Source organism: Gasterosteus aculeatus, chromosome X, assembly GCF_964276395.1.
Source record: "Gasterosteus aculeatus chromosome X, fGasAcu3.hap1.1, whole genome shotgun sequence".
NCBI classification, from domain to species: domain Eukaryota; kingdom Metazoa; phylum Chordata; class Actinopteri; order Perciformes; family Gasterosteidae; genus Gasterosteus; species Gasterosteus aculeatus.
In genome coordinates, this window is record NC_135698.1 from 7866601 (window position 1) to 7892789 (window position 26189).

The window sequence follows — 26189 nt, forward strand, 5'->3', positions numbered from 1 at the left end:
GGCTGAAGCGGAGTTGAGTGGATGTCGAGCTGCTGCTTTTTGTACCTGGCGTGATGTTGCATCAGTTTGGCCACGTTGAAACCTCAAAGTCCCTCACGGCTGGAAGCCCGTCGGAAGGACACGCACGGCACTGGGAGGAGGACTTACAGGGTGCTGGGAGGGAGCGCTGTTCGCTTGCAGATAATCTCCAAAACCCACTGAAAAATATATGAAGCGAGGCCTTTTTATGCATTTCATGAATATTGCGTTCTCGCTTCAATTCAATTTTTGACGCATTGCTGACCTTTCTTTCGTCCCGTGATTGGTTCCTGTTTTCCAAGGGAAAACATTGAGAGAAATGTATGGTCTGACGGCTGTGAGGTCAATGACTGAATCTGATTTAAAAGATCAGACCTTTAACTCTGAGGTGGAAAGGAATTCACGCACCAGTTAGAACATCGGCTCGTTCCAGTGTCCCAATATAATCATTGACCTTCTGCACTGAATACCAGGAGAGAATAGTGAAAGAAACGCACCAATACACAAAGTCCCACATCTAAAAATGTCACACTCCGGGTCATTCTTCCAACCAGGATATAGATTGCTGATCATCTCCAGAGGATGATGAGCGATTGCTTTTGTAACCTTTCGCGACACGATTTGTAACCTTTCGCGACACGATAAACTTAGTGTTTTTTCTGAGCGTGCAATCACGAGGGCAGAGTTACTGAGGGAGAGAGAGAGAGAAGAGAAGCAGATGGAAGGCAGGACATAAACATTGGGACTGAGAGACCGAAAACGAGAGACTGCACATTTTGTTTCCCCCGTAAGTTTGTGTGACAGATGAGCGAGCTGAGCTCTGAAGCCCACTATTAGGGTTGGCGAGGGAAGCTGCATCCATCCAATTTGGTCTATTTGCTTGGCTGTCAGTGGCCTAAACCGAGTAACTAAGCAGCACCCAGAAGCAGCATTGCTACAGTGGCTGTAGAGTGCAGCATCCGAAGAGATGGATGACGCCCCCTGGAAGAAGCGGAGGAGGAGGGGGGATGCAGCAGTACACTGAACCACTGATGGATGGGTGTATGTGTGTGTGTGTGTGGGGGGGATTTTTAAGTATGACAATCGCATGTTGATGATGCAAGATCAGCACAGCACGACAGTACAGCGTAGCTTACGGGACCTCGGATCATCACTTTACCCACATGAGACAAACTTTGCAGCCTCCCCGGAGCTTTTCCTTTATCTTCCTGAAGCACGGGTGTTGTATTGCGCCCCCCCCCCCCCTCCCCGTTATTCCTGCTATCCTGATGCCATCTGACTGCAGCTCTCTGCCGAAGGGATGTTATAAGGCACGTTCGTCTGTACAAAGAAAACAAAAAAACGTGTAGGAGGGGCGTTGGGAGACCAAGAGAGAGAGAGACCCTGCCCTTTGCCCCCCCCCCAACACCTATGGCTGTTTGATAACAACAACAAAGGCAGAGAGGAGGCTCCTCAGGGTTAGGCGAATGATGTTGACCCCCCTGTGGCTTCCAAAAGTTTAACACTTGCACATCACAGTTTCAGCCGCTGCAGCTGATGAGAGCTGAGGGGAGCGGGGGGAGGAGGGGAGGGATGGGGGGGTGAGGAACAAAGGGAGCCTCAGGAAATGACCGAATCCACACGGACAAAGAATCATCGTTTCATCCGGTGGCGTCAGAGGCGGCGCACTCTGGTCCTATTATCATTCGAAGCTAAAGCATTGATTTTCAGCCTGATTTCAGCTTCAATGGATGAATTGATGAGGCCTCGATGGATTCTGACGAGGGCCTGAGGGCGGGTCCTCATGTCACCTGTGGAAAGTTAAAGGTTTAGAAGAAAGTGACACTTTAAATGCACTGATGCAGACACTATTTGTATCCTTTTGAATGCAGGTCATCTATCCACTCTTGAGTGAGATGTCTTCCTGTCTGTCCCGATGCTGCACATAATCCCTGCGCCACAGCGACCGATATAGTGAATAGCGAGGCACATTGTCCTCTAGAAAACACATTCTCAGTGCTACTCTAGTGTCATAGTATAGACCGGCCAAAGAGATGTTGGGTGTTTGTAGATGCTGTGGGATTATATTCTCTCTATGGACAATTTGCAATCTGCATATTCACTCTGGCAGGATGAGAGCTGACTCGCCCCATCCAATCTATTTCCATCAAAAGGCATATTGGGTTTCTGATTTGAGTGATAACAGAATTGCTTGTTCCCGTATTTTTATTTAGCGTAGACCTTGTGAAGGTTAAGATCGAATGTGTGCAGATTGGTGCTCGACAGAGAGGGTCACTGTACGTATAATCAAAGTTGAGGAACTGTGAAATGTGTCTGTGGCGATTTCAAATGTTCCCTATTTGTGATGCAGATGCAAGCAAATAAATCAATCCCGATTTACGTAAGTCTCCCAAGGCCAGATTGTCAGCAAGAGAAAAATGAGATCCTTGCAAGGATGATTTTGATCGGCTCAGGGAGCTGGGACGGATACATCATTCTGTTACCTCCATTTGACAAAGTCCCAATTTCAATATTTATTTTTCTCACAAGATATGTTTACATGTGAGAAGTAGCACAAGTAAGTGGGATGTGAGTAGCTTCATTATACGTTATCCTATATAGTAGCTTACATTCTTTTTTCTTCTTTGTGGAGTTAATCGTTATAGTTAGTTGGGTTTTTGATGAAGAAAACCCACATTTATCATTTTTTATATGTTCTATTCACTATGTGCACTATAGACAATACATATTTCTGCAGAATGTTTCTTCTCTTAGCTTTGAGAAATTATATGGATTTGGATGCAGTCTCTCAGATCATTAGATATTTATTCATCTTAGACACAAATCCTAGACACAAAACTAGGAGGAATGTCTCTAAATATATTGAAGCTCTTTATTTACTTTGGATTCGCTCTACACCACCGGTAATTTAAGCATCGTCAAGGAAACAGTTGGGAAATTTCACATGGAAACTACACGATGTGCTCCGGAGAATGAGCTGGAGCTACGAATGATGCAATGTCCTGTTCGAGTTCTGTCCCAGTCTCACGGTGAGCTGTACACCAAGACAGCTGTTGTTCAGTGGAGGAAACCAGTCGGTGTACAAGGCACAAATGGATCATTTAATATCTTGAAACCCAACCCAATTTTTCAATTGTATAATTTCGTTTTTACTGGAAATGTGAATGTACAAAGTCATTGAATGTGCTTTTGAGTTCCTAGTCCATAATGACGGGTTTTCGTGTGTATAGGAGCTCGTCTCTGACGGCACAAACCATCGTGGTTACACCGCCGTGGATGCTCAGTCTGATGTCTGATCAGTGTTTATGAAATGAACATCTCTTAATTAGTCCTCTATGTCGCTATAACTTAGTGTACATAGTCCGCTGCTCCTTCACAGTGCAATGGTGACTGCGGGGGGGGGAACAGTATTCCTTTTTATAATGCGGGTAGATGAAATCCAGCGTTCTGATTGGCTGAGAGTGGGTCACGAGGGGCACATTATTGGGGGATAATGTACAGTTGCTGTTCACCTTGACCCGAGCGTTCCGTATCACTCCGCATTCAAAGTAACAGTTTAGCTTTTGCGTGACTGTACAGGGACTATTTTTTTCTCTAGACTTCTGAAATGAGATACACAACGTTTGGTGGCTAACGCTATTTTGTGCTGAAAGGCAGCTATTTACTTACTAATTATAATTTCGCTGGTAACCCTATTATAAAAGCAATAAGGTACGACAGGCTGTACTTTACCTGTTCCGTACCTGAGGGTCTAACAACGTCCCTGAACCGTTACATTATTGGACGATAAAGTACAGCCTCTCGTACCTTATTGCTTTATTGCTTTATTAATTGTTAATTGCTCATCTCTTTCTGAACATGGACTTCATATGTTCACTGTTCCTTGTCCCGTGACATCACACCCCACCGAGCCTCCACCTACTTGGATGAGGCAGCGCACTGAACAGAGGGGACCCACATGCTCGGCTTGTGGTCATGTTGGTTTTGTGGTTATTTTTTTTCTTTTTTCGGCCATTTTTAGTGTAATGAAGGAGAGAGCCGTGTGCAAAAAGGCCCATTATGAGGACGGCATTCCAACATCCACGAGCAAGAGGCCCGCGGGCGGCAGCATTCAATGTGCTGATGGCAGGCAACTGTAGTTTCAGACAAGAACTGAAAGAACAACCAGCAAACTGTGGTCTTTTATTTCTTTTATCTTCGTGGGCTATTTGGACATGAATACTTTGCTGAACAAAATGTATTGGAAAGCTTTCAGGAAATCCGTCTTCTTTACTTTCTTTCCGAGAGTGCGGTCTCATGTCTGTGCATTAAAGGAACCGTTTGACATTTTGGGACTTCGTTTGATTTCTTAGCGCTAACAAGTCTAAATGCATCTGATTAGCATATCTTTCATTTAAGATTGGGCGTAGAGTGATTAGCTTTAACATATTAATTAGTAAACTAAGAGATTTCTTTTTTTTGATCGAGCAACTCTAGCTGTTTCCCACTGCTTCACGTTGTTACGCTGATCTAAGATAATTGTCTGTAGCTTCGTATTTAACATAAAGCTATCAGAATTATGTTGATTTCTCATCCATTTCCAAAGGTCTTGATGATCTTGAGGTAACAGACTAGAAACGGGGGGAAGCAGCTTGTGTGTCTCTCACTAAAACCTGTCTTCAAAACATGGCACATTTTATTATTTCATAAAGGTTAATTTGGAAGGATCTGGGCTAGCGTGGCTCAGCTTGGTTCCAGCCTTTATTCTAAAATAAGCTAATCCACATCCCGACTCCAGAACTACTAAAGACGATGGCGCAGACAAACCGATTGATGCTGCTACAATAACAGCTGTACCTGCTCGTGTAGTTCTGCGCTGGTCACGTGGGTGATTTAATTTGTTAGCATCGCTTGAACTCTGTATGAAAATAAACAGAGCTCAGGCGCCGAACCCTTCGCTGACAACTTGAAAACTGAATTTCCTCTCGCACCTGTTATGTTCTGGTGGTGTCAGCTTCCCCGGGAGGAAGGAGATTAATATGTCACACTGTGTCTCCGATCCCTCACTCTGCGTGCACTCATTACACTCGCCACTGTGCCTCCTCTGCCCGTCTCCTCGGCCCAATCCAGCGTGCGACTGAACCCGAAAGCACCGTTGATTCAGGAAGCGGCATCGCAAAGATTCTCACGCCGACAGTCTTGTTTGGCTGAAGCAGCAAGCAGTTTAGGACTAATGTAGCAACAATGAAGATCACCGTTTGGGAATCCATTCGCCAGGAGGCGCAGTGCAAAAAGAGCGAAAGGGATGACTTATGGAAGGCAAAATGCTGTACAGTGCAGGCAGATGTACGCTTGTATCACCCAGAAGGCTGATGGCTCTCTGTGCTTGTGTCATCCTTTTAAACCACTGATTCTTCCCGCTGGGGGCCAGACGGAACACTTCTGACACATGAAAACGAGAATCGATCAATCGATCAGCTATCCGACCTTTCTTATGGCTGCACGGCGGGGTTTGATTCGCCGTGAGTGAGAGCAATGGGTTCAGCTGTTTGCAGGGGGGTGTGGGGGGGGGGATCTGCACAATAATGCCGGCATGCAGGCCATGTGCCTGTGACAACAACACGAAAACATAAACACTGTACGATATAGTACAATCCAATACGACAACGGAGCGATCTGGCTGACTCAGCACCTTGTTGACCCACGCAGTCGTTGCCCATGACCTTGACAACAGCAGCAGCAGCCTGTTTATTGCAGGGCTGTTTTATTGCTTTCTCTTATATTGAACAGTTGGCTTTGTTTTGGGGGTTGGCACCCTGTGGGGGGGCTCCTCTGTTTGCGTGTTGCTAGTTTCATCACGGATATTAAATGGGGAACTGAGAAAGGGCAAGAGGGATGGGGAGGGGAATATCTTCAATGTCGCAGAAAACACACAGTATTCCAGTGTATAAATGTAGTTTACCTGCCTGATTCACTTTAGATGACAGGATCAATACTATCAATCTTATTGATCATGCAAGCAATTTCTTTTGCTTTCTTTTGATTAAATCAATTTGATATAATGTTTCAAAAATCATTTGTTTTTGCTATTTACTAGACCCAGTAAAAATGATTACTATTTCAGGCAAGTAGATGGTGTAACGTGTGTGTGGTGATGTGCTGAGATGTACTCGGCTATAGTAGACAATAATTAAGTGTGCATTGTATATACTGTAAATAGTCATTTATACACATGTATCCAGCCCATCTTCATATCCAACTTGCGGCCTTCTCCTGCACGCTGTCCCCTTTCTCTGTCAAACACGCCATGAATAAGGCATACAAAGCCAAATGTATATGCAATGGTAACGGCGTGCTTTGACCCAGTGTTCAGTATGTGATGACTACGATCACAACACACGAGGACGAGGAGAGCTTTATTCTCACACATTATGCAAAATGCCCCTGATTATGATGATCAGGTGCGACCTTTTGAGAAGGTGAACATTCCCACCTGTTTTTAACACTTGCTGCAGCAAACCTGCAGCACCTTTTCCCTTTTATGTTTGATTTAAGGCAGGAGCTGCTTTTTATGGCCTTCGACACCCGAGGGTCGGAAACCCTGCACACCTACAAAGAGAGTCAACGCGCTGACCTTTGAACCTGTTCACTCTGCCCTCTGGTTGTTTGTTGCATAAGTCCTGCTTTGATAATAGTATTGCTTTATGTCCTTACAGCTCTGCACGCGGCGGATGAGGCCTGGCGGGTATAATGGCCGGCATCAGATATTATTGTCCCGGCCGGGAAATTTAGACAAACCACTCACTTAATTGGATTGATGAAATCGGACGGTCAGAGCAGTTTTAATCTTCGTTAGCATAATAGATGTTGTCTTTGACATAACAGGAACATTGACATTGGTGCTGCTGGAAAGTTTGGATCAAATTCAAAATGGTTCATACAGAAATATTTTGCGTCCTTTGATATGAATCACAAGTTTGTTTTTTTCTCAAGGCCCTTTTGAAAAGGAGCAGGACAGGAAGAAAAAAAGAGTGGGAGGGACGAGAGGGAGGACAAGCCTGAGCCTTCGCATATTGTAGTCATTAGTTTGTGTGGTGGGGAACTTTATTGCTTCCCACTCGTGTAAAGTCAATCCAACAATTTACTCTGCTGCCCTCGCTCCCTCTCCTCTCTGACAGTTTCATGTAACAACAATTATGTCTATGGACGTTTCTGCTTAATCAGTGCAATGTTCCGGATGAGTGAGGCAGCCGGTTGAGGCCATATTCAGTTCCTCTAGGCAACATTAGGACGGGTGGAGCTCTCCCAATCTTGGAGCCCTTAACTGAACGGCTGCAGGCCCGTTGTCTTATAGGACAGCCTCCGGCTATTGATGTCATCGCGGCTTTTCCGGTGTCGACACCCTGAAGGATGTGTGCTCAGCCGTGGTCGTTGCTTTCTGTAGGACAACAGAACGTCGCGATGCTCTCCGAAGACTTTTCAAGGCTCCCTCCGTGGCGTTTGTGCTTATTTTCGGGCCTTGTCTAGCCCCAAGTCGACTAAACATAAGTGACGCTAAATTGGGGATAAGAGCTTGATGAGGTGTAATGTTCGCTCTTCAGCACTGATTACAGTGGGGTCGACAACAAAAGGCCTATTTTCGTCCCGTAAAAGTTGCTGACCTGGAGCTGATGGGGAACCATTGTGTTTCACACGCTCCTGCAGGCTTCTGCAGTCCCGCTCGGCATCCAGCTCCAGTGTTCAGATTGTATTTTTGTCTCCGGAAGAGGAAGCAGAAGCCTTCTTGCAATTGGGTGATCAATTGAGTCACATCTTGGCAGGTTGCATCTCCACAATATTTGATGACAGGAGAAGTGAACGTCCCAGAGCCCCTCGAGTCTATTGACTGTATATCACTGTCTCCCTGTTCTTATTGTTTTTCTCTCCTGCTTTCCTCCACCCACTCCCCCAACCACCCAACTCTTCATCACTCCTCGCTGGCTTTCTTCTTTCAAACGGTACATCATTGGTCATCCAGTGCTTCTTGTAACGATAGATAGGTATGAGTCACCGCTAGAGTGGGTACAGAGTACGAGGCCATTTCAAACACCTTTTGCCAGAAAAGAAAGAAAAACGTTGCAATTCTTCTGGATTCATTTCATTATTCTAACCCTGAATTGCAGTACTTTTGAGTTTCAGCACATTGTTCTACAGTAGGCCATACACATAAATCAACATAATAATAAATAATTCCTAGGTTTTAGTCAAAATAAATTGTACAGAAATGATTTGGTATTGTGAAGAAGAGGGAACCGTATTCACCTCTAATACACTCAGAATAATATATTGAGCCATATATATTGGATCACATGATAATATAGCTGGATACACGGTGCATGAGATCAGATTACTTTTTCCTACGACACCTGAGTGGCGTTTCTTCCAGACAGCTGTCTCCGAGAGCTCTGCATTTAATATAAAAACGTTTACCGCACCGTTGCATGTGCGGTGAACCCAGCCAAGATTTTCTCGCTAACCACGAATGATTTGTGGCTGAGTGAGTGAGCTCATACAAAAAGTGTGTGTCGCACAACTTAATGTACAGCAGCACATCGCTTTGAGTCACCGTCGAGTCACTGTCGTCCGGTTGTGGAGTGAATAATTCACAAATTATTAGTATCACCGGGGCTACAGGAGAAAAACACACACACACAGATCTTGTTTCGGTTTGTGCATGTGTGCGCACTCAAACACAAGACACTCCTCATGGAGTGTGGTTGCCGTCTGGTGCAGAGACGTCTTCTGCGGAGTCGAATTACCTGTCGTTCAGGAGGTTGCCGTGACCGATGGGACGACAGCATAAACACGTGGTGTTATTTTCTGCTCAGGAAAATCCTCTCGGCCCTCCAGTCAGGTGACATTATCGGCAGTTTTCTTCTGTTTTATATTAAATAAAGGGATCGTCACCCTCCCTTCGGGGACGATATCAATGACTCGCCAGGGATTGGCAAATAAAAATGACCTGGCAAATGGAAACTCCCAGCAGGCGCAGAGTGACGCCGGTGTGCCACCGGCTGCCATGTTTCACCGCCTTCCTTTTCCATTCGCAAGTGCTGGACAGGGCCAACGCAATAAACCATCCACCTGCGATTGCCCCGCTAACTTTATTCCCAATACTCAAAATACACAGTTTATAATTACGTTAAAATGAGTCCTTCAGGACCAGACACTGGCACGTTGTTTCTGCACATTTAATGTTGCATCTAAAATTCAGTTCATTGATCATTTGAGCCCGACGGCAATAAGGCAGATAATGGTCAGGCACCTTTCACGACACCACTGCCTTTGATGATGTTTTGTCATTTTAGTTTCACTGCTGGATGATTAACTGTGTAATTATTATGCAGGAGTTTGTTGTTTTGCATAGCGAGGATTACATTTCCTCTGTGTGTGCGTGCGTGTGTGTGTAGGTGCAGGGTCGTATATAGTTTTCTCATTTCAGCAAAATCTAAAGGTAATTAAAAACAAAGTGGCTCAGACATTTAAAGGTTCAAATTTAACTTTTTTTTACCTCCTCGATTAATTAAACAAAATCACTAATATACCATTTGGGGGAAGCTGTAATGCACGCATCCTAAATTGCTGCCCCGAATGATGAAACAGAAACTACATAAGATCTTGATCATTCCTTATATTTCGATAATAGTTATTAGTAATAGCTTGTTGATAATGTACACCCTCGATCGATCGCCACGATTACGTACTGTATACAACTGATCGGCATCGGTTATCTTAAAAGTGTAAATGGCAACCAGAATTTAAAATTGATGACAAAGTATGAAATTATCCAAATATGATTCAAGTAATGTATAATTCAGCTTGAGCATCATTTCTTTGAGCATTTCCTGAAAGAAAAATGTAAAATTCTTGTTGTTTCTTTCGTTCTGCCATTTCTAAGTGAGCCTTTACGTTTTTTTTAAAGAGAAATATTGGTAGTCTGCACTATATCGAGGCAAAGTATACAAGGTGGCAGGGGAATTTCCATCAATGAATTTGCACGATCACCCTTAATTGTGGGGCTCCTTTCTGTCCAAGATGTCACTGTAAGCACTTAATCAATATGTTTTGTTTTCTCTGCAAGGGGGTCTGTTTGTCAACGACGTATGGCAGCATCTGTTTTTAAGGGTGAGTGGGTGGAGGGTGGAAAACTTCATTCTCACAAAGAATAGCTCTATATTTCAGCACACAGGAGCATCTTGTTTTGGATGAGGTGAGGTATTAATCACTGCATGAACACCATTGATTTTACCAGGCAGTAAATGCTGCAAATAGGGAGGTGATAATTTAAAATCCTCACTTGTGCCATATATCTGTGTTAAAATGCAGAATTAAGATGCAAAAGAATACAGGATAATTCACAAGAAGATATAAGGCTCAGGTAGTAACTCAATTAGACCAAAGCTAACAAGTTAACTCCTCCTGTTGACGATATCAGATCCCCAGCTTCATCCGAATGCTCAAAATCCCTAAGTTACAATGTCTAGACTCAAACACAGGTATTGATTATCACAGGTGGAAAATATCCACAGAGACATAATTAAACCCAAATGCTGGTCTTTTAAACAAACCCGTTTTTCTCTATAATCTCTTAAGTCAAGTTCTTCTACCTCTTAAACCTCAAAGGCCTCCCACGGCACACACATCATCTGCTTTGACCTCCGCTCTGGAGTTTCTAGGTCATCCATAGGTGCTGTTGCAAAGAGTTCGGGCCCTGCCGCTTCACCTCCGCTGCCAACTCAGTAAACCCGAGCATTTCCCTGCTGTACGCCTCACCTGCTGCATCCTCCCATCAAGCGCCTCGGAAACAGACAACCTGCTGAGCTGTCTGACCAAAACCCAAAATGCACTGCGCTCATTTTCATTACAAAAGTAATATTGTTCTTCCTGTGAGCTAACACGTTATTGCCTCTCACTTGTTGCTGCTGCACTGGGCCAGAATATGTCTATATGTGACTTGTGCAAGAACAGGCCAGGTTTTCATCAACTATGCATTTCGGTGGGATTTGGGGGGTTAGCGTGTTGCACTTTGCATGGCTTAAGGAACGTATGAAGTGATGGCTTCACATTATCGGCACTTGATTATTGTGTCGTGGAGGTTTCTCGTGAAAACAACAATGTCATGATGCATCAGTGAGACGTCTCTCACACTTTTTGTGTGTTTGTATAATACCAGGACTCGCAAACTCTGCCAAACAGCAACTCGCATGATACCGTCAAAGATAAGATCTTAAAAGGTGCAATATTAGATTTTAGTTATTTCCGTGTGCAGCACTCATTGTAATTTGTTTTCGAGGCAACTCCATCAGTGGATTTAAACACACTGCTGTTGAGGACACATCTCCCCCTCTGCCCCCCCCACCCCGTCTTCTTTGTTTTCTTTCCACATCAATCACTTTGGGCTGGACGGGTCCCTGCTGAGGTTCAGGATGAGAGCTAAGAAAAGAAAAAATAAGCTGTTGAGGAAGTGTAGCGGCTTGTGATTGGGATGGAGTCACTGTTGTGGCGCCTGGTGGTTGCAGTTTCTAAATCTGGGTTTTTAATATCAGGCATAATTTATAGAGGGAGACCGAATGTGTTCTCTGTTACTCTACAGTGGATCTAATTGTGTTGAATGCTAAGTAGCTTGGTCCTTGCTGTTATTTTATTAAAAAGGACTCCACTTGATTTTTCTTATTTCTCTGTGGCCTTCCGCATCATACTGTCGCATAGTTTCAAGGCTTTTGTTCCGGTTCGACGCCGATGGCCGCTTTGTGGACGTTGCACTGACTGATGGCTCGATGATTTGATGCCGTCCATCGATAAGATGGAGAAATCTGGTTTTAGGGCCCGTGACGTGTTCAACGGCTGCGTCGCTATCGCTCATATCCTTCGCGTCGACACGGCTGCGGGAGTGAGAGCACCACGTGACCCTGCACGGACAACTAAGGGGTAGCTAATGTGACATGGCGTGAAGAGATTCCATCATATTATGGTAAACAAAACAAAAAAAAGGAGCCAAAGGACGATTAGCGACCTTCGGTGGCGACGTGCTGGCTGAACGCTAGCATGGCAGAAAACACATCCGTGCTTAAAGAGGCCGCTCGGAGGGACTTCATCTCTCCGCTGCACGCTCACTAACCCGGCGTGCACAGAAGGGCCACTCATGGGTGCGTTCCAAAAGTGGGGGGGGGGGGGCATTGTCGTAGAAAACGAAAAGAAAAACAATAAAGACCATAAGTTTAGTGACACAGATGTCTGACCTCGATGTCCCCTCTCATCGGAAAACGGCTGCTGAATGTTTTAAGAAAACTGTAATGCAGCCAAGTTAGCGTTATATAATGCAAATAAGTGTTTATTGTGAAAACCAAAGAGACCGTTTAATGGTTTAAGGACACTCAAGTTACCCAAACATCATCATGACCAAAAATCATTATGAGCAAAGCAACAATAACACAAGCAAAGATCGCAACCCATTGATACGAGGGTACGAGACCTTTTTACCACAAGACTGTTGACAATATTAAAGTCCACTGTGACAGGCCGCTGCTTTCGTTTTGGAAAAAAACACCTTTAAGCCTGACACAAGGCGTATGAGTCATTGCATTTTCATGGAGTTTCCCTGTTCAGTGCCATTAAGAGCCTATAAAGTGTTTGTGCAGCAGTCAGCCAACGCGTCATGCATTCCATACCGTCGGTCACTGGTAATCTTGTGCTAATCTCCACTGAAATGCTCTGTACTTTGCTTATGTCTCGCTACCTTCTGGACCATAGATGTTGCCCTCAAGTGGATGAAGGAGGCCATAAGAACGTTTGCTAAACAAATGAACACTACACCAACTTTGAAACAATGGCTAATACGTCATGCAAAGCCTTTGTTTGGAGGAGGATAAATTATACTGTTTAATGACAGGTGTTAATGCACGCACACAGTATGCAATTTGGACAATTTCAATGTCAATAAACTTTGAATAAACAAGCAGTGGGGCGGCGCTTATTATTGAGTCCAGCTTGTCGTCCGCAGTGTACCCGACTTCCACTCACTGCCTTTTGCCGCTGGGTGCTTCATAAAGCCCGCCTGAGTCACATGACCGCTGGATGTAATAATATAATAGCATTAAGAATGGATGCTGAGGCTAAAACCTGAAGGTGGCAGTGATCCGCCGTAAAAACCTCAAAGAGGAACGAGTATAACTAACAAATGTATGAATGAATGAATGCTGGACAAAACGTTTCAACCGGACTATTCTTCAACATAAGCAACTAAAGCAAAAAAAAGGTGGTGAATGGGGTTTCTGGTTTTGAGTGACGAGTGCATTTACCCAGTGTATGAATTTAATCAACCCATAGCACTGATAACGTTGCTGTCATAAAACACAGCTAATCAAATCCACGCTCTGCTTTAGAACCACAGTGATTATTTTAAAATAGTCTTGTTTGACAGTTACTTGTGCATGCATGTATTTCACGGATGTTTTTACTTGTGTAGTTCAGGACTGAATTGAATGATTTGGAAACTCTAGGCCAATGCCGTCTGGCTTCATTTTCTCTTGGTGGGAATGTTGGTGGTGGAGGAACTATAAAACATTTTCTATTAAAGCCAAACTATTGACTGGTAATAATTTAATACCACTGTCTAAAGGTTGTGCGTCCATTTTAAGCTGTTAACTGTTATCTATAATTAAATGAATTATCATCAGTGACGCTGGATAGTTTAATGATAATTGCATAGTATTGGAATTGTTATATTTTGCTCTGCCTAAGTGACCGAGTGCATTACGATGTGCAGATGACGGGCAGATCAAGCGACCAAGCAACTCGTGGCTGCCTGGACGTTGCGGGGATGAGCTCAGCCAGCATTAGCTCTGGACTCCATTGTGCCCGCGGCGGCCTGGGAACTAGCCACCATTAACTACCATTAATTAGTTGAGCATGAGCGATCTGGTGTTGATGGACTGATAATCCGCTCCATGGGATTTGGAGGGATATGGAAAACAACAGTGTGATGGGAAATGCTGGGGTGGAGCAGCCTATTTAGCATTTTAATGGTGAAGGATGGATGGTCATTAAGGGAACAGCAGCAGACACACGATGGAGAGGGAAACGCTAGTTCCTCGATTTATTGTGCTGGGTCGATTTAATTCACTTAGAAAAAGTTTCAGAACAAGCCACGAGTGTGAGGTCAGAAAACCTCTGAAGTTCTCTATTTGAGCAGCACACTGCCGGTGTCTTTGAAAGGATTGAGTATCCTGGTTCTGCTGCTTTCGACTTTTAAGTGAACCCCACCTCAGGAACTGAGCTGAGTTGATCACCACTTGGCCGTTTCAACAATGACTCCCTTCTTGCATTTAATTTCCTGGCGTGCAGCGCGTACAACTCCCACTCTGCAGAGTGAAGCAGGAACTGAGGAAACTGTGTGTGTGTGTGTGCGCGCGTGTGCCCGGCGTGCATGCATATTCCTGCTCCATGCCTGTGTGTTTGGATTTGGAGTGACTGCTGCCTGCCGGTCAGCCTCCTTCACCCTGCATGTTCCTCACAGCAGACGCAGTGGGGCCTTCGGGGTGGAGACGGGGTGGAAAACATGTGTGGGAGACCCGGCCTGCGTACCCGCTCCCTGCAGCTGACTGCAGTCGGTCGGTGCGGGATGGGCACCGAAAAAATACGATACTTTCAATATTTGCTTTGGCTCGGTTTGCGTGTTCTGTCAACGGACGTGGGTCTGCATTATGCTGTGGGACATTTTTCACCTGCATTAACAGTCCCACTTTAGGAGCACCCGTCTTGTTTGAAACCTTGTGCTTTTGCATGCATATGACCGAGGAAGGTGTGACGTTAGCTACTATGATTCTGTCTTGTACGTTTAATGGATTTAAGGTGATGCGGTACTTTTGGTTTTGTTTTTAAAAATGAGCATCCATGACTGATATTGCAAGTCGCGTAATTACAGTTTGGCCGGTAAGTATGAGAGCAATTGTTCATTCCCAAGCCTAACAAAGAGGACTTCGAGTTTTCCACTTTTGGATTGGAGCAATTCTTTCGAGCCGACCAAAGATCCTCCCCTAAGGGTGTTGAGCGCCGTTTCTAAATGTACTAATCGTATTTCCGATACCAGCGCTCTCACGCACTATCAAAGTGACAGGGATGTTTGCCAACGGAGGCCCTTGGCATTGCGGGTCGCGCCCCCTGAGGGGGTGCCGCTGTAGGTTGGAAGCAACAGGGAGCGGCACGAGGGCCCCGGGCCTCATCACTCTCTACCAGGCATGGCCTACTTCCAGTCGCCGTCTGCGCTGCAGGCGGGCCACTTTGCAAAGTCAGGATGATAGATTACGCGAGTTGAGTTAAATAATTACGGAGCAATTGGGACCCTCCATGCATCATAAATCGCTAGTCTGCCATCCTGAAACACACAAGGGTGAGTAATGAATCATGAATTAGGGAGTGTTCCCCTCACACTGTTACAGCAACTGCTTCCAGCATGAGCTGTTCTGCTTTATAAAGTTTGGTTTTTTCAAAAGGGGGCTTTTCAGAACCATGAGTACAAGCTCAACAATAAGACGCAAGTACAAGAAATCTACACATCGAACTGAATTCACAACCGTACAACTTGTTTTATTCTTGTTGCAGGAGAACAGTAGCAGAGCTTTGTACCTCCACACTGTGTATTGTGTTCATCATGCAGGCGACTCATAACTAATTTGTCCGCCCACTGAAAATTCAACATACCAGCACTTAGAAAGCCAACGAGGACGTAGAGAGTGGGGCTTGGGCCCGATGTGGCCCAAAAGGGAGGCAGGAGAACGCGGCCTGTTTGCTGGAGTAGCAGCCGTTATCACATTATTTCTGCCAGTTTGCAGATTTGAGACTCTTGGGAGGAGCAGGCGCAGAACACTGTACTGATTGGATATCACGCATAGGGTAGCTTTCATGTGTGAATGTGTGTGTGTGTGCACCATCTGAGACATAATGGAAAGGATCATAGAAGGAAATAAATAAATCTGGCTTACTCCATATTATTCCTACCGTCAACAAAACATGTCAGTCCTGTCGACAAAAAGATTGAAACGTAGTCATAAACAGGCTTTTTTCAGTCCTCTCTCCATTCAAATTAAACTAAAGTAGCTGGTAATGAAGGAATGTAACTGCAGCTTTTTGGCTGACTGGTATGTTTCAATAATAGATACATTTGTGAGTGTTTTTTTAGTTGTGGGATTCCTTGAACATTCCCTGGTTGTTTGCTGTATCATTTTGAGATTAAGTCATTTTAAATCCACCTTTGCTGAAAAGGCCGTGCTGCGCATTACAAATCCTGTCCCCATCGCTCCTCACATGCAGCACTTTGTGTGTCGTGTTCCCTCCGTCCTCTTTTTCCTTCATTGCAAATGTTTCGTTCCCAGCACGTTTCCTCAAGAGTTGTTATTCTCTTTTTTGTGTGGCAATTGTGTAGTTGTTGCAGCAGGTTTAAAATCGAAAGTGACGAATGCAGCTACTGTTCTATGCATCCTAGTGCTTGACACGGCCTCCGGTGGTCAGGAAGGATGAAGTATGAAAGCACAGAAATATGTATTTATCAAAACAGAAGTTTAACACCATTAGTAGTGCATTAATTCTTGGGAAAACATACACACACACATGTAGGAGCGAGCAGATGTAAAAGAAAAATGTGCACACGCTGGGAAATTTTTATGTCCGTATTCAATTAAAAGCCCTGAGTGGTACCAGCACCTCGGATGTGATGTCACCTCTTCAAAATGACCCAGAGGGAAAAACCTCCTCACGCAGCAACTCGCTCAGTCGTCTGGGTGACAGAGGTGAGCACTTTTCACAACATCTTTCCTTCCCCACATTTAGCAGAATCGTTGTGTCGGCTTTCTCAAAAGTTCAGGGGCTTTTCATCAAATCACCGTAACTCACGGCGACTCCCTCCTTGATTAGGCTGTGATGCCACAAACCCACTTTTGCTCTCTTTTCCCTCCTCGTATCAAATCTTATGAGATAATTGAGGAGGAAAATACCGTAGCTCACGGAGAGGTAGTGCAGGGTGAGCAGAGCGATTACGGCTCAGCGGCTTCAGATTTTTCCCTGCTGCTGCTGCTGCTGATTGCCAGTATTGTCTGGAAAGCGTCCTGCGGGAAGCGTTCGACTCATGGATATTACACAGGGACTTATTACCCTTGACAGAAGTAGTGAGATGAAAAGAGAGAAATAATAGTGAAAGAGCTGCTACCTCAGAGTGGAATAACACACAGCCTGCAGGAGGGCTGCTTTCCCTCTGATTGGAGGAGATTGCGTAATCTGAGTCGTGCCCTTGTTATGCGTCGGTCAACCCTTAACAAGTTGTCCCTCTAAGTGCACGTGTTTTTGAGTGGATGGTCTGTTGTGTGTTGACGACTTGTGTGGTATGTACGTCACATGTGTGTTAGTTTCTGCGTGTTGCCATTCCAGAGCTGCCTGCCGTTGTGTCATCGGCCACAGCGTCGACTTAGCTGACCTCTCATCTCTTTAGTGTCTCTCTATTATCTTTAGTCTCTTTAAGCAGAGATTGCTAATCTGATACGTTCTGAATTTGATTTTATTATAGATGAAGCAGTATGATCGTTATAGTTAAAGGACCAATCTGTGCAACTGTAAACAAATATTATTATTAGGTATTAGTGCTGTCATAAGATTTATTTTTTATTCAATGAATTTGAAATGACCCATTTTTGTTTTTTCTACCAATTTTTCGATTAAAAAAAAGTAAATTGGAAAAATATTGCAAAACAGTTGTATTTTGGAATCGTTTTAGCCACCTGAGGACAGAAAGACACAACAGAGACATATCTTTTGTTTGGGTATTCATCAATCTCTGATGCAAATAGGTTTCTCGTTAGCTGATAAATGCTCCACTGTGTTCACCACTTAGTTGGTAAACGTGTGTGTCGATGATGAGTGACTAGCGTCCAGCAAATACAGAAATATTGAGTAATACAGCTGTAGGAATCAATCTCGTAGATGGTCCCTTGGCTGCTGATGAAAGTGCCGCCAACAGAGGACGAAGACGGGGGTGGGACTTAGTCAGGCTGTGAGCTCATTTTGTCGCATGGACAATTGCTTCAAGGAATGTCAACGAGGAGTCGTGGATTGAGTCAAGACAATGTAATCCAACACAAGGTCCCACCTGACTCATCATTATTCATAACGACTGAACACGGGGCGAACAAATGATTAGACGGATTGTGGACGCGTCCCGTGTGGAACCTCAGCGTGGTGACCTTGAACAAGATGTCGGACTCCCCATCAGCCAGAAGAAACAATGTTGCGTGTCCGAGCATGGCCTCCGACCACTGCGTGGAGGTCAGAGGTCATGCTCGGATACACAACATTGTCAATAAAGGATCCCTGCATCACACGTAATTTTGCATGATATGTTAACAAGGTTAACCCATTAAAGACTTGTGGTCAGCTGGGAGCCCAAACTGAGACAGTAACTCTGGAGATTATTTGCCAGTCATAAGAACAACAAATATTGTGTCACATTCACACCTGTATTTCTACAACGGCACACGTGGTAAAGATTATTTAGAATGAATGACTCGGCCGCTCGGAGAGGGAGAGGCATTTCTAACACGTCTCAAGCACACGCCACTACTCTGCTTGCCGCCTTCCATCCCACTATGATCACTGGCTTACATATGGTCGCCATCTGGCCTGGCAGAACAGAGCCGGAGCCTCGCGTGGGGCAGTGCTGCTGGGATCCAGGTTCAGTGGCGACATGATTAACCCTTTAGAGCCACAATGGTGCTCCAAGAAGACTCATTATCTCATGTTCGATGGCACCGCTTGAAGTGAGTTTCTATCTTGTTGTGTCGTCTCGAGTGGGCAGTTCCATCTCAATTGTATTTCCTTGGTGTACCTGTTTGTACAGTAAATAGAAAAGTATATGTGCCGGATCGGAACTTGACTCGACTCTACTGACCCCGTTTGTTGTCTGTCGGTTAAACCCAAAGCCAAAGCGTGAGGTGGGGTAGGAACTACCCCAATAATCTATGTTTTTAACTAGGGGAAAAAGAAAGAAACTAAAGGAAACCAGCAACGCCACCCTGGGAGAAATCACCCAGGGAAAAGAAAGAAATCTATGAATAAGGTAAATTACTAAATCTAAACAAAAGGACAACACCAGTTCGTTACACTGAGCAGGCGAGAGACGTGTTTCCAAAAGCATATACAACAGTTTATTGGGCACAATATGCAGTGTGTTTAAGGAAGCGTGCTTCTCCGTGGGCCCCGGTGCCTCCAAAATAGATTTAAGTGCAGGGTTGGAGCCACATGGAGGTCGGAGTTCCTGTCCCACTGCTGCAGCCGACACTGAGGCACGTCACAGTGGATCTGCAGAAGCCTGCCTACACAACTTTGTTTGCTAGTGCCACATTCTGAAAGGGAGACATTTGTACTTTGGGTCATATTTTGGCTGGAGGAATACGTGTTTGCCGATGCACTTTTCTCACAACATGACTACGGCGCTTCTGGTGACATCTTAAAGGGAACCTTTGAACTCATCACTTCTTTTTCAGCTGAGCATCATTCAGCCTCCTCTCCTGAGCGAGGCCGAATAGCTGCCGCATGGCAAACAGGACTCGTCCACTCGTCTTGTTCGGTCTGAAACCAACACATTTGCAGAGAGATTTCTGGTGCAGTGACAATTGCAAAGGGGATAGTGAAAGCCATCACGCAAGCACACACGGGCAGTCGGCAGCATGTAAGAGCTCCATCAGCTCTTCCCTGAGGGTAGACAGTGCGTCGCATTAGCTCGCCAGAGAGCCAGTGAGTCACCTTGCCTCAGTGCGTCCTCGGAGCATTCCACTTCCCTGTCAGCCGGTCCTGTAATTCCTCTCAACCAAGGTTAAGGAGCCGCACAGCGAAGCTCAAATGAAACAGAGAGGTTTTTTTAAGTATTGTCAAAGGCGTCTATTCACCATCCCCCCCCCCCCGCCCCCCATGCAGCCCTACGACACATGCTGGCAGCGCAGGTTACTGCCGCGGCAGGAGCCGCCCCCGGCGGACAGGCAAAATTCCGATGACGGGGGTTGAAGGTTGACAAGGTTAAATTGAAAAATGCAACGTTGGACCAAATCACATCAAAAGACGTGGGCGGCGAATCACGTGTTCGCGCCGTAAGCCGGCTATTTACTTTGGCACGTGATGGTTTAAGAAGAAAAGTGGGAGCGAGGAAGGGGCCCGTGTGGCCCTCCAGCTGCTTTTAAATGGCTCACGGTGGGTTTGCTGGAGTTTGCCAAACAGCTGGCCAAAGAGGGCCCATTGTGATGGGATCCTGCGCTTGATTACAGATGTGCAGGTTGAAAGTGGCTGATGGTGATACAGGCGTTCGGCTGCTGCTCTGTAGATTTATGACTTGATAAATATCTCGGACCTATTTTGCTGTCCTGGTTTTGTCACACAGTTTGTGCGTAGTGCACGTTGAAGTGAACAAGTGTGTAATCAGAGGCAGGCAGATGAAAAAAAATGAAAATTATTATTTTCCATCCATTTTTCTCTAACCCGAGCACACATGTTCTCACAGTCCTAGCTCTCACAAGATGAATGGAGAATGCCACTTTCATTGCATGCGCATATGTTAATATTGAATTAGCTGCATATTATGAGAAAGGAGCCATGAAAACCAAAGTTAGTTTTTTAAAAGTATTTCAAAGGCTCCGCAGAGAGTCACTGCTTTCAGCCATTTCACGAGTTCACACCCTGTAAACGATAAGATGGTGTGCAGCACGAAGCCGGAGGAGGATAAAAAACTGTCCTCAAAGCGAAATGGAAAGCGCTCGTCACTCTCCGAGCGAGGAAGACCAGCGAACATCAGAGGAGTGACTAATGGAAAGGGATTTGAAATATTACACATTTTCTGCCTTTGGGAGAAGTCTCCTGACAGGTGCAGCTGTTTCCTAACCAAACGTATTTCAACTTCTTTAATATATAAATGGAAATAATGACAGCATTAAAGTAAAATAAACTTTATTTTATACACCCCTTTTCCACCACAATCAGACAAATTGAACCTAATTGATTATATGCATGTATCAGTCAAATTGTCTCTTTTCAGGCTGCATTACTGTGTTCCACCGTAACATTAATGTGATGCCTCTCTCTCACTCAGGTGTGCTGTGCCTACCTGAGGGTCTGGCTCTCTACAGGGACCAGCAGCAGCAGCAGCAGCAGCGAGCGGGGAAAAGCGCTGAGGGGAACGCCTGCAGTCAGCCCGAGCTGCGCTCCATTGAACAGTGTTTACTGGCCACAAGAGTGGGCGGCATCTCTGAACTCAGTGAGTCGTGTGTGGAGGGGGGAGGTGTGCGGGGGGGGGTTGCGATGACTCTCGCAACGTGCTCCGTGGTCATTGTGCGGTTAACTGCCCATCCTCTCGAGTGGAGCGGCTCACCGGTCAGCGTCAGGTGACGGTGGCTCAGACGAGGCGCGTTTCATCGTGACAAACGCCGCAGTGCGAAAACATCGCGCGGCCGCACGTTTGCTGAGGAGTAACTTGACTTTCTCTCGTGCTCGCCCGGCGCCTTTGGGATGACGCCCCTGACCGCTGGCCTCATCGCCCCCCGAAGCCAGCACGCAAACTCACTGACAGGCTTTTACAGCAAAGGCACGTGTCGCAGTATGAAAAGCACAGTCTCCCAGTACGTACTGACGGCGTTTCTGTGAACTAGCACGCTCAACAAGCAGGACGCTGAAACTGAAACGGCATTTGAAATGCAGCTGTCATTAATTATTTAAAGCGGACTTCTTCTGCTCTGGCAGGTCAAGATGTGAAAAACGGTTTTGTACTATACGTTCTCCAGAGGATGTAAAGGACCAAAGCCAAACAGCCGGGTTCTGTTGCGTGCCGGAAGGGTGGAGGAGCAAAGATTATTTTTTATCAGACTGATAATACATATTAATAAAGCATTATTTAAACTGATACAGCCAAATGAAATCTGATGCACCCATATTCAGCGGTGCATTTTAGCCACGTTTGTGGCAGATGACATTCTAATAATTGTGTTTGTCGCACCAACCTTTTCTTTAGGTCACCTCAGTGTCTCTACTTTTCCAGTAAAACATCTCTACGTTTGCTAGAGGGATTGGATGAGCAACTTGTACACCTTTAACATTCTTGCTGCCCATTGGATGAACCCCGATGACCGTGGCAATCAGAGTTCATCCATTTGTTTGGCACCATTGCGAACAGCCTTGCAGAGCTGCTAGCATTCCTGTAGACTTCATGTTGACTCTTTTGATATAATCATAGAATCACGATTCTCATTGGAACTGTTTCGTTTCTTGGATGCATAAAATGTTTTTGGTGCTCATTCTAGGAAACATATCCAAGAGCTGCGATGCCGTCAGACGGCACAATAACTAATTCCAGCAAATTAGTGCAGCGTATCTCCTGGTACGCAAGAAGGAAACAAAACAAGAAACAACGAGGATGAGGTTGTTGAGTCTGTTTCTGTTGTCATGGCATTGGAATGTCAAGGGTTAGAAAAATCCTTCCAGCATATCTAGAGCAAACACTTATCATCAGAATAAACACAGGGCCAATTCTCCTCACTGTATGTTTTCTCAGGAGCGAGGGGGGAGGAGCCGGGTGCGAATCGCCAGTCGTCTGTCCACGTTGTATTGATGAGGTCATGCAAGAACTCGTTCTGTCATGTTGACACTGCCAACGCACTCTGGGGCAACAGAGCGTCCAATAGATGATAGCAGAGCTTAGGCCAGTGGTAATGTTATCAGCTCTGGAGAGGAATTCTTAAATGAAGTATTTGCAAACAGAGACACGCCACAAGCCAGGAAAATGAATAATTGAGAAAAGCAGAAGAGCATGTAATGATTGCATTATCAGCCTGTCATATTGTGCATCTGAGAGAGCGCTGTCTGGAAAACAGTGGAGAACAAAAGATGGGAGGGTTTAGAGAGTTGGATTTTTTAAAATAGATTTCTTGGAATACAATAACGTTAATTAACATCCCATTCTATTCCGCTGGCATTTACACTCAATTTTCAGCGTTTTCCCCCAAATTTACCTCTATGTGTCTTCTAATTTTCTATCTGTGCCCAAATGCCAAATTAGCATATGCTGAAATGACTGTCCAGGAAATACTGCAATCATTAGTATTCCTGGATTCATTGAGTAATGCCGGACGAACTTACAGACAAAAAATGTGAGGTACATCGTTGTTTGTAACTCTGAAACTTGGCCGAATGTATTCTTAGATTTCTCAAAAAGGGTGGAGCATGAAAGATGCATGCAGGTTTTCTCCACGTGAATATAAATCTATACTGCTGGAGGACCACAGAGGACTGCAAGGTCAAATGGCAGCGACCTCTCTGGTCGGTCTGCGTCATCCACACAACAACTGACAGCATCATCCACTGATCCCCCCCCCCTCCCGTTTGACAGTTTGGGAAATATGCTCCATTCGTTCCCGCCGTGGAGATGGTTAGCTTAGCTTAGCATAATGACTGTAAACAGAAAGGAACATCTATCTTGGGTCTGTGCATATAACAAAATGTTTTTCCAATGACCGACTGTACAGACATTTGAGTTGCATGAAGCGTTTCAACTATCTCCATTCTCCTTTAGTCTGCTAGATATTTGAAGGAAAATAGTCGTGCGTGGATAGTATGACTAAATAATTCCTAAATGTGTAAACAACGTCAAATCGCCCAATATCTTTGGATCCAAAGTCTTCCAGAGGTCAGCAATCAGCTGCAAGGTATTAATCTGGAAATCCTCCACTGTGAATCTGGCAGCCTGAACAACCAGCAGTTTGTGGAAGTTGCTCAGGTGATCAGGTGATATTGCTCTGTATACAAAACTAATACGATGAGCATTATTTGTTGATTTAGTTATACACTTTTGAACATTATTTTTTGTTCCCGGACACAGCAAAGATTACATTTTACAATAACAAGAAAGAACCTCTGCAAAAATTGTGATTTTTCTTTGTCTTCATGCCTCATTTGACATTGCATTCGGGACTCTTTTCCTCACGTTTCTGCCAGTAGCTAATAAAATATACTGCTTATGGCATCATCAGTACTCTCAGTAAGCCTCTCAAAGGCCATGCTGTGCAGCATCAGCAGCAAGAGCACTTTCTTAACATCTTTATACATACACATATTCTGTAAGATATATATGTATATACATATTTTTGAATGGTCCTGTAGACATGCACTGAAGGCTGAAAATACTGCTTAACTTGAATGCCTGTCTCATAAAAGTAGCAGTCATTTAGGAAATGGTGCAATCATTTTAGTGTAATTACGGATGATATCATTAAACATTGAGAAAAGCAAAACGCAACCAATGATGGTATAAATGTGTGCAATTCATTTGTGACTATAGAGCAAGAAAAGAATGAAGCGTAGCCGCATGGAACTTAACAGGATGTACATCACATCTCGTCCTCATTCCCCTGAGTGCGCAGCATCCACCAGTGCTCCTCAAATAAACATTCCCGAGACGTCCGACAGCAAGAGAGTCGTCGCCTGATTACTCGCTGTGCCGTCTTGTGCAGACTAACGTGCCCGGATCGCTGCAGGGACCCTGTGTGCTTCTTCCCGGTACAGATTGGATTGCAACCCCCCACCACCCCCCACCCCCCTCCGAACGTATGATGTGAAGTCACCCCGAAAGTTAAAGTAGAGAAGGGTAATGACGAGGAAATCCACTCCACGGCAAACAACATTAACAGGGTCATTTCCTAAGCAGTGTTTTATATTCAAACAGCTCACTTGATTCTCTTAAGCTGTTGCCTCTCCGCTGTCCGTCTCAGTGATTCTGTTTTTCTTTTTAAAAGCACTAGATTCATGCATGTTTATTCCTCTCCTTCTTAAGCTTTGTTGGCGGCGGCTGAAAGCCCGGCCTGCTCTTAAATGGACAACTTGAATACGGGCAAGAATGGCTTCTTGTGTCCTGTTGGTTTTTATGAATGTAGTCGAGGCTGCAAGGCAGCAAATAATCGAAACACAGAAACTGTGATGGTGGCCGCAGCTGTACAGTGAAACCAAGACCCATTCATCAGGACCCAAAGGGACGCTGGGGACTGCCCATTTACTAGCCTGTAAAGCCCTGAAAATAGTTGTTTTGATTCAAATGGGAGTTAATTTTACATTTCCGAAGACTTTCTGTCTCACTTTTTAACCTGCCTTCACAGTCCCTGAGGCAATGAGCAGTTTGGTTGTTATTTTTGTGCCGCATTGAAGTTTCGGTAACCAACCTTAAAAGGTGCCAGACGTCATGAAATCCCTCGCAAATCAAAGCACTTTATCTGCGTGATTCCGCTTTTCTAAGGGGATTTGAAAGCGTTGAAGAGGAAAGGGAGATTCGGCCCTCTTCTTGTTAGCATAAAGAATGAACCATCCAGGATGAGGTATCGATTAAAGGCCTGCATGTTATAATGTGAATGCTATTGACCGTCCTCGACAAAGAATCCTCACCGCTACTGAAAACATTTGAGTAAATCCGCTTTTTCAGCAGTCATTTCTGCAAACGCCCGGCAGCAAAAGGATCGCCAGCAGTCTCCCACTATGCTCTAAGCTGCCGCTACTTTGCTACAGCTGCACTCTCTCTCGCTGTTTGAAATAAATCTAAAACCTCCTCCGCCTACCTGCCAGTCACAGGAGATGTCACAGGCCGGCATAAATGAGACATGAGGGGCCAGGCTGTTGCTGACCACCTCGGCTGCCCCGCACCGAGCTTAAGACGGGCTCTGTCGTACAAGCTTATCTGTGCTCCCGTCGGTACAATCAGGATAAAGACTCGGGAGGGAGGGTGACACACGGCGAGAGGACGAGTCGAGCTTCTTGTCCCCAAAGGACTGTCGAGAGGTAGGAGGAAGACGGACGCGCGAATGCGCTCCCTCTTCACACCCGCCTCTCACAATGTCGGGGTTAAATGGAATCTTGGCAGGTGTCAAAAGGCCGACTTGTGATGCTCAGCAAACCGCTCGGGTCCATGGAAATGACGAGTGGTTTCGGTTGGATGATGGTTTGTTCTCGCTGGGGTCTGTGATTATGGTATCTTGAAGTGGACGGTGCTCTTGGCTGGATGTGCTGCAGCCTGTTTGGTCCCTTAAGTACACAAAAATGGGCTTAACGTGCTTTTCCAGGATCTGTTAACGTTCTTTTAAACCTGCCTGGAG

General features: G+C 45.1%; 1 protein-coding gene across 2 annotated transcripts in view; it reads left to right on the forward strand.

Moving 5' to 3' along the window:
* Nucleotides 1-26189, forward strand: part of LOC120809357 (ankyrin repeat- and BTB/POZ domain-containing protein 3-A) — a 54867-nt gene that overhangs the window by 14452 nt on the left and 14226 nt on the right. For both annotated transcript variants that reach the window (XM_040163090.2, XM_040163091.2), the window contains exon 2: nucleotides 21155-21319. In XM_040163090.2, coding sequence (XP_040019024.2) covers nucleotides 21155-21319 — 165 coding nt within the window. The remainder of the gene's footprint in view (nucleotides 1-21154; nucleotides 21320-26189) is intronic.